The sequence below is a fragment of the Scatophagus argus genome, chromosome 13 (assembly GCF_020382885.2).
Source record: "Scatophagus argus isolate fScaArg1 chromosome 13, fScaArg1.pri, whole genome shotgun sequence".
Taxonomy (NCBI): Eukaryota; Metazoa; Chordata; class Actinopteri; family Scatophagidae; genus Scatophagus; species Scatophagus argus.
The window spans coordinates 13,650,183-13,662,023 of NC_058505.1; the positions used below are offsets into that span (position 1 = coordinate 13,650,183).

Below are 11,841 nucleotides of genomic sequence, written 5' to 3' on the forward strand. Positions count from 1 at the left end.
AATGATATCCTTTCTGCATTGCATAGCTGTGAAGGAAATAGTGGTCGATCTTTACAATGTTTAATTATGTGAAATTAAGTTTACCCAGTTAGGACAGATTAAGCCAGTAGTGATAACTTATACTGGCCGGTATGACTGTGCCATAAATGTGTCGCTATGATTCGCTAGGGGGCAGAAAAGAGCAACCGGAAGTACTCTGCGAAGTACCCTTATAGGCAGACAACCAGAAGCGGAAGTCATTCACAGGTTTTAAAGCGGCACGTCTTGTGTTGGCAGCATATATTTCAAATAAGATGATCAGTAAAATAATCGGTGCGAAGTACGTGGCCATTGCCAAATCATGGTAAGATTTTTTTAAATATCGCACTGGTGGTAAAATGCGGCAGTAATTCAGATTTAAAGGTAACAGAATCTTGGTGTGTCCTTAGCTAACATTAGCTGTTAGCTGTAGCCTTGCCGAGGTCATTGCATGGGGACATGCTGACTTTAGCTAGGTTACCTGTCATTTAAACTCCGGTTGATGATGTTAATGTGACAATTTTGAAGAAGTAAACTAAGTAACTATTACTGTTTCCTTAAGACGTTTGTTTCACCATGATAACATAGAAAAATGTGAATATCGCACCCAGTTTTAATGCCTTTAGCCAACTAGCTAGCTGACTGATCTAACTTGTAAGGCTGGAGAAGCAGTTTTCATCTTAGGTTAGGCAGAAAGACATTTAATCCATTAATCATGTAGTCTACGAGAGTCAGGAATAATATCAAATTAATATTCTTAAATATTTACTTGGGCTCACTAACTAACTGACGTTAGCTGATGTTGCTGAACAGGTGATATTTAATGTACATAGACTAATCTCTAACAGTATCAGGATTTGTGTTTAAATTCACTGATATACCGATTTTAGAGTGGATATTTGCTTTGACAGAATCTGTGGGTTGAAAGCCTTTATTAAATCATTTTCATTAAGAGTATATCCACTTTCAATGGAAGAACAATCAGTAAATGTTGACAATATTCTCTACTCCACAGGGTCCCAATTCTGACCGTGTGGGGCGCAACCGGAGGCGTAGCTCTGGTCCACTTCACAGACTGGAGATTGTTTTTAGATTACGTTCCCTACATTAACGGCAAATTCAAGAAGGACGAGTAATGACACTCAGGTTAGTCCAAGAGATGACTACGGAAGTAATAGTGGAGTAGGTGTAGCAGTACTTGATGAATGAGGACAACTGAAGCATTATCACATTTTTTGTTGAGGCCTTTGGCATAGTGATCATAATCACCCTTATTTCCGAGTGTGAACAACACTGCTGTCTATGAAAATGTGGGACTGGCCTGCTCGCTTCCAACCTTTACATGCGTTATATTCTTTCAGTTATCTATTTGTATTAATCAGTCAGATTTGTATTAGTCTATGTCAGATTATCACAAAACAAGATGTTAGTTCCTGAATGACAGACCTCCCTCTAATACTGCAAATTGATTAGATTATGCATTTTTTCCACTGAATGTGATGTAAACTGCTCACCTCAGTCTACCTGCAGTTGTGCATATATGTAAGGCAATGCTTCTGGCTTAACAGCTGAGGACTCATTTGGACTAATTTCTTAGATTTTACTTGATCTTAAGAACATTTCTGTTGGTGAGTTCAATTCAATTCAATTTATAAAAGATGCTGAGCATAACAAACCTTGCTTAAGCAGGTTCTAACTATCCCATTTGTCAGTTACACTCCTTTGATTCATAAATCTCAAATCATCTTAAAATGATGGCACCTACCTTGTGATTTCCCTTTGTGGGGTTTAGTCTGGAACAGCTGTGGACTGAGAGAAAATAAAACTTCAAGGAAGACAAGATCATGATGAAGGAGATTGAAGACAGACAACAGGTATTGCTCAGTGGACTAGATAGGTAGATACTTTATTGATCCCGGGGGAAATTCAAGACTAAAAAATCCAGCTTTGGAGTGTGTCCACGCAGCAGTGAAAAGAAATGGTTTGGAAATTAATTGCTCACACCTTTTAATTGACAATTCCTATTGCATTGTTCATAGATATCTTTCAAAGTTCACCACAGGCTTGTACATATGTGTCCCAAACTGCAATACCCCACATGACCAGCAGGAAAATCACTGATATCAACGCTCCACTGATGTGCATACTATGGTGGCAGTACTGCGAGAGAACATTTGGCAAAATGACACCAAAGAGCAGCTTTCTCACGCAGGCTGTCAAAATAATGGAAACAGGGGCATCCACGGGCAACATTGGATGGAGGTTTTCTATCAGCGATGTATACTGTGAACAAGTATTGTAAAGGCATGACCTGATATTAGCTAATTCATCTGCAGCTGCATTGTTGTACAACAGTTCTTAAACGCACATCACAGCTGCATCATTCCAGGGGATGACATGTTCCTTTATTTCAGTGATCACATCCAGTGTAGGTGTGTTATTCTGAAAGAACTCTGAGACTGTGGACATCACCACACGCACAGTGGTGCTCTGTAAGTTTGTTTTATCCACACTGGATCTGCGGTGAAGAAGACAGATTTGTCTAAAGTAGGACATTTTCCAGAGCATTTTTTTGTAAAACTACACCTAACATTGTAATGAAACGAAAGGTAAAAGGGGTTACAATGAAGTCCATGTGTGTCTTGATCTTGAGACAGCCTGACCTGGTTGATCTTAGCATACAAAAGTGCACTACATGAATAACTCTGATCCGACACTAAAATAATTTCCTTTGCCTGAAAGTGCTGCTTCTGGTAAAGATAGGTAATTCTCTTCACCTGGCTAATAAATGAAATTTTATGTTGGTGTTGTCGGCACACAGCAGGAGACTGGGAAACTGTCAGGACTGAGGAAGATGTTCAGCAATGAAATTCAGAGACAATATGCCAGGTGGTTTCAGGGTGGCCTATTTTAAGACCACATGTAGCAGCCTCTTATAAGACAGGAATGCCTGAAAAACCTCTGACTGCTGTTACTGCATCAGATTTGTCTCCAGTGTTATAAAACATGCCCACGGTGCTCTGACGGGTAACTCTGAGTTCTCCTCATGCGAATCAGCCTGACTTTTTAAAATTTACAAGCAAGTGTATTGAGTAAGGGGAGGGTTGAGCTTCATGCCAAGCGATACATCAAAGATTTGCTTCACACTGACTCAAGCAAACAACACCAGGGCTCTCATTTATAAAACAGACTCAGTCAGTTTTGATCTTGGATGTGACTTGAACCATGTGATAGGAATTATCAATTAAAAGTGTTCACTCGCAGTTATTATTTATGGACACTCTGCATTAATTTGAGACATTAATTTGTGTGCGTGACCCACACACACTCACAAACTGCGTGTCTGGCTTTGTTAATAAACTGTTTAGACCACCCAAAAATATGTGTTTTCTGGCTTCAATCTGACTAAATTTTATTTTGTGTTAGCATTATGTAAGGGGAAGGAAGGTGCCATCAGTCTGAGTTGATTTGAGATTTATAGACCACAGGTGTGGAGGTTAGAAATGGGATTTTAAGGACTATTAGCCCACAATGCCATTTGGCAAAGTTTAGCATTGAACTGAACCCATGTGCAAAGTTTTGTTTGTTTTACATGCTTTCAGGTGAAAAGCTGAAAGATAACATTTTCCCACAGAACTTACTGGCTTTTCATCCAGCTTTGATTTGTTTGTCACAGCAAACCATTTTCTGCTGTCTAACTGATCAACTTTTGCTCTCTCCTGTCAGGTTCGTGTGGTTTTTGTACACAAAGACTTAAATAATGAAAAGGAAGTGCTGCAGCTTGTACCTTGCACTCCGCTTCATCTCCATGCCAGACCACTGGAAGACATCATCTTCATCCTGCAGTCCACATTTAACTGTTCACCATCAGCAGCCTCTTTAAATGAATTGGAGTTTGGCATTTCAGCGTTCCTCAACAAGTGATAATCTGAATGGAAGAAACACGGAAACAGTCGATGAATGGACTTTTCCTTTCACTTTTAGTCTGAGGCCAGATGTTTGTTTTAATCATCAAGTCTCCTGTGTGATGCAGATCAAACCTGATTTTGGAAATGGAAAAATCTGCCCTTCGTGTCATGCTGTAATTGTTTGGAGGAAAATGAGTAAAGTATGTGAGATATATTGAGCTTGTGTGCTATTATTTCACTTGTGGGGTTTAAATGCTGTCTTCCTGCTTACCATATAAAGTCACATTTAAAGTGTATTTGAACCTTGAACGCATACCCATCAGAGGAGTTTGGCTGCAGTTTGCTTGGACTTTATACTTGTTAGATTATTGAGGGACATATTGGTAAAGAACCCTGAATTGTCCCTCATGTGTTGGTATATCATGACTGATAATAAACAAATATATATATATATTGACTGTTTTACTTTCATGTCAAACAACATCAGTGATGAAAACAAACCCTTAAAAGCATCAGAACACAAAATGTATCAACAGAGCAGCCAGACAATTTGAGAGGGATTACAGAGTTTTGTTATAGATATGTGGCTGTTTATTTTGAATTGTGTTTCTGTTACACTTTTTCAAGTGTAACTATAGGCTATGGAGAGCATTGGCACACATCTCATACTTGGTGTAGTTGTAGAAGGATCCCGTAAAATAAAAGTTGTGAGGCAATAATGTAAAGGGACTCATTTAACTTAAGTCCTGGAATAAAATTGTATAAAAAGTACATAGGTCAGTTATAAGCTGTGGTATCTCAAGAAAACGTACTGATGATGCAGAATGGCCTTTAGGCTGATGTTTTAGCTGGTCCAGGTGGTGCTGAGTCAAACTGCAGTGGGCTGATGGCTCTATTGTACTTTTTTTTTATTTACTTCAGTACACGTGCGGACCTTTAGCAAATATACTTTATTCAGACTACTCGTTAAAGTTCCGTTACTCCCGACAACGAGCACAATACAGACCACATAAAACCTGAAGCTTTATCTCCGAACTAGTTTACGGGATTTTGGCGGATGTATTCCCCTAATTACGTTACAAGGCTGGCGGAGTGATTTACAGTCGGAAAGGTCCTAACTAGAGACAGGCAGAAGGGATCGATAACAAACCAGAACAGGCGAAGTATTATGACTGTTGTAATAGGCGGTTAGCTGGCCTCTTAACTTCTACAAGCCGGAACCACAGGCACGAAAATCAAGACATCCAAGACAATGGAAAGAAAAAGGTGGGACTTTTAAATTGTACGTCCGAGGAGTTGTTAAATTGAAAGTTTCTCTGCAGGAAATGCATGCATGCATGCATGCATACGTGCGTGTACAGATGGGAACATTTAGGTAATGAACTTGTCTTGGTTATTTAAACTTAGTTTAATTTTAGCCAAGTGTTGACTTTAGATGGCTTTTAGTTCATTAAGTAGGAAATGTGCAGCCTTGGATAACATTAATTACGCCAGTTGCTGGTACATTGACGCTCCTAGCTCTGCTAGCTTGATTAGCTAGCTAAGTTTCATTGTTTACACACGCTTGACTTACGGTGCGTTGGGCCGGGGCACATTTGCGCCTGTGTAAAAATCTCAGCTGCGGCACAGTAATCTTGTTAAAACTACTGGGTGAATAATATACTGCTTCACGTGTAGCTCACTTATATATCCTCTTGCAAGACCGTGCAGTGATTATTTACATCTATCTCAACATCTCGGTGTGCTTGCAAAGGCAGTCAGTCTGTCATATTAATGTTAGGAAACTGCTGCTCAGAGTGAACAGATAACCACACAGGTGTTTACACTCACTGTGGTTGATTATACCTCTTCTAAAGATTGTGTGGACATGTGCAGATGTGCTGGATTTACATTAGCTCACTGCTTGTCATCACACCTGTTAGGGCGCACAGCTGACACCTTTTGGTGTCTTTTTAAAGTTGACATTTGGCACATGCAGTCAGGTGACCGAAGAAATAGTGATGGAGATCCCGGCTTTTTAAATTGTTTGTTTGTTTATTTATTTTCTGAGGCAGGTCATTTGGCTCAGCTCAGCATCCAAACGGCTCTTCATTTAATACTACTGCTTTGTCTTCTGTTTTCTGGTCTAATTTAGCCAAATTTAGTTTTGACGCATGATTGATGTGTGCATATCACATAAGTTGTTAAATGTAATCATACTAAACCGTATGATTTCCCTGCTATCATAGTTTACTTTATGCTTGATTTAAAAACCTTAAATAATTTGAAACTTCAAACACTATCACACATGTGTATTCAACATTTTAGTCGTACTGACCTATGTTTTGTATTTACTAGCACAGCATGCAGAAGTCTCACCATGTGTAAGTTGTGTCTGGATAATTATAAACACACGTTATAGGATCGTCTTGCTCTTGTAGACAAAGCGAAAAATAAGTTCTCTCTCAGGCTGGAGTCGCTACCCATTGTTCACTTAAAGGAAGAGAGCTTACTTTGCTGATGAACAACACGTCACTACACAGAAAGCCTATCCATCTTTTGAAGAGGTCCAGTTGTTTAGAGAAGCTGTGTTTGGGTGGCCAGAGCCATTACTGCATTAATGGCTCATTTACTGAAGAGATCCAACTTGTGATGATGAGTTTTCTGTTCTTCTTTCCAGTGTAACGTTACCTGTAAAGCGCATTCTCAACAAGCCCCAGATAGTCCGCAGCCTGGGCAGCAGCCTTCACACAAACATGAATCCCAGCCACGGCGCAGCTGGACGCTCTCTCCTGACCAAAGTGCAGCAGCGCAGCAGGCACAAGCATCTCTACGACATCAACCACCAAATCAGGGTGAGACTTTGTCTAGTATTGGTATTTATGAGGTGTACATGACTGTGTGTTGCTGCTTGAAGAAAACAAACCCTAAATAAGATGTACATGGTGCTCCTTCTGTGATCTCTGGATGCTCAAAGATCAGCACACACATTACCGCCCTTGGACTTTGTGTTACTCATGTTCATGTTTGACATCATTGAATCACAGTGGTTTTATTTAGACTTTTTGACCAACAGAACTACTTTGTTTGCCACGTTCCTTTGGGCAAACACTAAATTATGTGTCATGAGACTTTTTTAACAGTGGCTTTCTTTCCCATGTTGTCAAAAAGCTGCAGCTGATGAACTGTCCTGGCAACAGTTTGTTGTGTCTGCAATCACCACTATTAACTCCTGTGACCTACATAGATAATAAACATTTAATAGTTTATCTTAGTGAATTCTAAATGTTGCTTTATGACTCTAGTATATATATAGGCTGTCAGAATATCAGATTTTCACTACTGAATTAATGTGCCCAAGCAAATTCATGATAATGGCATTTTCACAACGTCTGTAGAAAAATAGAAGAATGCTATGTGTGAGATTCATCTCTTCCTTTTATTGCGTGTCTAAGTACGACTGTAGAGAGGTGAAGAGGGAGTCTGTACACTTTCAGTTTTTGCCTAACATTACTACTTACCGCCTAACATCTGCGCAGGATTGTTTACACAATATCATCATATGTGCACTATTAACATGTTATCAGGATTTTATTTTTTTGATATCACAGTTGAAGTCAATACTGATTATGGGACGGCACACCTAATATGCATATATGCATATTACATTCTGCCTGCAACTACATTATAACATATTGTCAGTGAAACTCTGTAGTTACCAAAGAGTTGCCATAGACAAGCTAGTGTAGCATAGCTTTGTTCGTCTCCCACAGACTTCATATGATTGACTGGAAGGCAGTATTTAGTGCCTTTATCAATTTGACATCATTAAAGCCTTTTATCTCTGCTGTTCATCCTAAGGAGAGATTTTTCCCTTCAAGCCATTATTGAATCATAATCATCATTCCACTTCATTATAATGTTTACAATTGTTCCTTCACACTCCATAGATATACATAAGGGCAACAGTACCCCTTGTTTATCCCAGCAACACTAATGATGGAGCAGTCATAAAACTCTGTAGACCTGTACAGTAACTTGTCACAAATGTCATCGGCAAAAAAGTTCAAATCACTCATGTCGTTGTCTCTCTGAAAGGCAAAGCCTGATTTAAACACAACGCTGCCGGTTCGGCAGACAGCATCCATCTTCAAACAACCAGTGACCAAGGTAACAAATCACCCCAACAACAAGGTGAAGACAGACCCGCAGAAGGCCGTGGACCAACCGAAACAAGTAAGTGAGAGGGGAGAAAAAAATGTTCATTTTGTGTTTTAAGGAAACAATAATGTCACCATTCCACCAACTTCATGATGTAGATAATTCAGTAATTTTTAAACACTTTCCCTTATTCAACACCGTAACTCAGGAACACAGAGAGAGAGCGATTGTGAGCATATTTCACATTTTGTCAGATACTGATTTGGTGACACTAATCTTGGGTGTCCACCTGATTGTATAGGCCTTCAGATGTAGATGTAGATAGATAGATGTAGATATATGTATGTTTAGTGCCTACATTTTAGAATTTGTGGCGTGTTTGTTGTCAGAATCAACTTTATTGACAAAGCATGTGAACACATAATCAGGAATTCAACCCTGTTTTTTGTTTCTTTCGATGAACTTACACACTAGTAGACATACAGCAGGAGTCCAGCTCCAGCATATTGGTTTTGTTGATATATTCAGCTTCAGATGATTGTTGCTGCACTGTGAAAATAAAAACTCCTTTGTAAAAATATGTTCCTCAGTGCAAATTTTTGACTGGAAACCATGTCAGGGATATCTATCATTTTGTTCTTTGAAAAAAAAAACACAATTGTAAGCTGCAGCTTGGTTTTAGAGGCATACATCTGGTCTGATTCTAGTTTTTGGTTTCTTCAAATCCTCAGCTGTTCTGGGAGAGGAAGTTGAGCGGGTTAAATGCATTTGATATTGCAGAGGAGCTGGTGAAAACCATGGATCTTCCGAAAGGCTTACAAGGTGAGAGTAATCCAAAAAAATAAGAATGTAATATGATGCAGAGCTGTTATTCTTTTTTAGACGCTTGACTTGTACCTCCCTGTTGTCCTCTGCGTAGGTGTTGGGCCTGCGTGTTCAGATAAAACACTGCTTTCTGCCATCGCCAGTGCCCTGCACACCAGCCCTGCACCTGTCACCGGACAACTCACAGCTGCAGTGGAGAAAAATCCCGGAGTCTGGCTCAACACAGCACAACCTCTCTGCAAAGCCTTCGTAGTGACTGATGATGACATCAGGTAAGATGCTCACACAGCCGTAGTTTCCCCACTGTAGGGTTAATCGAAATAATTAATACCAAAAAGTAAGAAAACACTCACAGTCCAGATTGAGCACAATTTAATTTATTTGATTATTACATATATTATGAGAGCCATTTGAAATTATTATTATTACTATTATTCTTGAATAAGAACAGTTAACCAGAGATGTTAACATTGGTAAGTCTTTTTTTATATACAGCAACATTTGACTGCTAAGACGTGGCACTTCAGTGGAAATGCACTGTAATGGAGTACTGTGTACTGTACAGTCCGACTTCTCCTTTTGTGGAATATTTATCGCTCCCCGTTAATGTTCTTCAGTGTGTTACATGCAAGAATCCATAACCACTGTCCATAAATCTCAGTGCAGCCAGACATCTCACTAATACAACAGCAGCATCCACTTAGCTTAGAAGACATGAAGCTATGTGAAAGGTCCTACCTATATGTTAGTGACCAAAAGCACTAAGGTTGCACCAGAAGAAGAAGAAGAAAATTTTGTTTAATAACTGATTAATGAGCGTGTAATTTGCTCAAGGTGCTGACCCGTGCCGGAAGCGAAGTTTAAGTAAGTTGTGTCCTCTGTCTAAAAAAAGCAGCAAGCTTAAAATGTGCTGGAGTCAATTTGAATATCTACAAGGCTGGTGTTTTTGTCACTACCTCTACTGTAAACCTAACTTTTTTTCAGCAAATTACTGCATACTGTGCCTTTAACTGTAACCCTCCAAGGTGTACATAGTCTGACAAAATTGATTCTGTCTGTGGGTGATGAGCACAGAGACACCACTAAGATACAGAAATCTGCACAGGCACAGAACTTTAGTGGCTGTTAGATGACAATCACATGAAATCGCTGTACATGTTCCACTACTTGTAAGGATGCTTAAACTAAAGCCGTTTCATCATCGCCAAGTCTTAACCACGACAGGTTTGTTTTCATCAGTGTTGTCGTTTATTTTCTTCCCGTCTGCGTCCCTCAGGAAGCAGGAGGACCTGGTACAGAATGTGAGGAGGCGTCTCGAGGAAGCCCTTACAGCTGACATGTTGGCTCATATTGAGGACACCACGGCAGACACGGCAGCCAACAAAGTGGAGAAGGTTGAGCAGGTGGACAAGGAGGAATTATAGCCAAGGTTCATAAAAGTGCAGGACTGGTTCCAGTGTTGCTGAATCCCTTTCTGTTCATCCATTGCCACTGTTACACCCACAAATATGTAACATGTCTCTTTCCTATCTCTCCCACAGGCTTGTTCAACATGAAGTTTGTTGGTAGGCTTTCTTTTTCAAATAATTGGCTCCATAAATGTTTTTAACTTTTAACTGAAATAGATTGTAAAGGCAGACATTCTGCAGATTGTTGTTAATCGAAACAGAGATTGTTTTTTTTTTATACACATGTGACAGTGTAATCCTGTAAGGGTGCTTTGACTTTCAGGTCGTGTTTACATCTACTAATGTTTGGCAGTTACGCATGGTGCTCTATACAATGCAAAGTCAGATTTAACAAATAGCTGTTTGAGCTTAAAGCTAAAAACACAAACCTTATGTATGTGACTGATAAGTGTGTGTGTCTGAATGTATCACTTCATATTGAGAACTTCTTTAAGTGTATTTCTTATTAAATGTTCTACCAGAACATTGTTGCTCTTTTATATTTCATTCTGGCACTGTAGGTAGTTTGTTTATGTTTGGAAAAATAGAAAGGCTGCAGTATGTTTACATGAATATTAAAATTTAGCTTGTGTGATTAAGGGGTTTATAGTTATTTTTCACAATGACTTGAGTTTACATGAAGTTTAATTCATGGTATTTGTAGTGACAAAATGATCAGGATTGTTTTGCCAACTACATTTGAGTTTAGATGGGGAAAAAAGTGTGTACCTTCCAGGAAATACAAAACAAAACAATAACAACAACAACAACAACCCTGATGTACCTCATAACAAGATGTACTGTATGTCATGTACATGATTTGTTATTTGTCTTTGTACCTCTGTGTCTCAAATAAATGCAGCTCTTTTATGACAGGTTTAGAGTGTCATTTATCTTGTCTTTATCATTCATGAATTTAGAGGTTTTAGAAGGTGGATATTGTTTCATATGTTCTAATAGAAAATATGATGGTGATGTGTTTTTGTGGTCCTTCCTTCTTCAAAGGATGGAGGTCCCATTTTTCCAGTCTATCTTCAAACAATACTCGCGTTTCCATATCTGACATGAACTGAATTCTCCTTTTCAAAATCCACAGCATGTGTTGAGCCAAAATCAGTGAGGCTGAAGCTGAATGAAGGTCAGATGAAATTACTCTTCGACTTACTATCCTTTCACCCCAGCTCAGCACTTGAAGACAAAGGAGGGGCCACTGTGGACAGGAGGAACAGCTACAGTGAACAACACGCATCCAGTGTCCAATGTGATACTTTTAAAATTTTAAAGATATTTATATAATTTAAAATGACCCTACAAGTCCTCCATGAATTCTATCCTTTGTTCTTTTATGATTATTATTATTGCTTAAAGAACCCAAATAAATACATACACATACTGCATGCATGAGCATCATTCAACACTATTGGACCAAGCACAACACCTCATTGGTAGCCATGATGAACACACCCAACCGTAGCGCGTTTTTTCTAAAAACATGTATCAAT

The 11,841-nt window shown here is 39.1% G+C and overlaps 2 protein-coding genes across 2 annotated transcripts; both read left to right on the forward strand.

The window, feature by feature from the left end:
• Positions 1 to 216: 216 nt before the first annotated feature.
• Positions 217 to 4,383, forward strand: LOC124069914 (cytochrome b-c1 complex subunit 10). Its single transcript, XM_046409429.1, has 3 exons — positions 217 to 343; positions 1,034 to 1,164; positions 3,745 to 4,383. Exons 1-2 carry the CDS (start codon positions 294 to 296, stop codon positions 1,152 to 1,154), a joined length of 171 nt encoding a protein of 56 aa, XP_046265385.1. The 5' UTR covers positions 217 to 293; the 3' UTR covers positions 1,155 to 1,164; positions 3,745 to 4,383.
• Positions 4,384 to 5,013: 630 nt separating this feature from the next.
• Positions 5,014 to 11,214, forward strand: mbd3a (methyl-CpG binding domain protein 3a). The gene is made up of 7 exons (XM_046409428.1): positions 5,014 to 5,192; positions 6,586 to 6,760; positions 8,004 to 8,141; positions 8,798 to 8,888; positions 8,986 to 9,163; positions 10,168 to 10,320; positions 10,433 to 11,214. Exons 1-6 carry the CDS (start codon positions 5,179 to 5,181, stop codon positions 10,313 to 10,315), a joined length of 744 nt encoding a protein of 247 aa, XP_046265384.1. The 5' UTR covers positions 5,014 to 5,178; the 3' UTR covers positions 10,316 to 10,320; positions 10,433 to 11,214.
• The last annotated feature ends 627 nt before the right edge of the window (positions 11,215 to 11,841 follow it).

Bases quoted from the DNA above. Each gene is read 5' to 3' on its own strand.
- LOC124069914 (XM_046409429.1), top strand. From the start codon at position 294: ATGATCAGTAAAATAATCGGTGCGAAGTACGTGGCCATTGCCAAATCA. The intron at 344-1,033 runs GTAAGATTTTTT...TCTACTCCACAG, and splicing joins GTGGCCATTGCCAAATCATG to GGTCCCAATTCTGACCGTGT.
- mbd3a (XM_046409428.1), top strand. The intron at 6,761-8,003 runs GTGAGACTTTGT...TCTCTCTGAAAG, and splicing joins ACATCAACCACCAAATCAGG to GCAAAGCCTGATTTAAACAC. The intron at 8,889-8,985 runs GTGAGAGTAATC...TCCTCTGCGTAG, and splicing joins TCTTCCGAAAGGCTTACAAG to GTGTTGGGCCTGCGTGTTCA.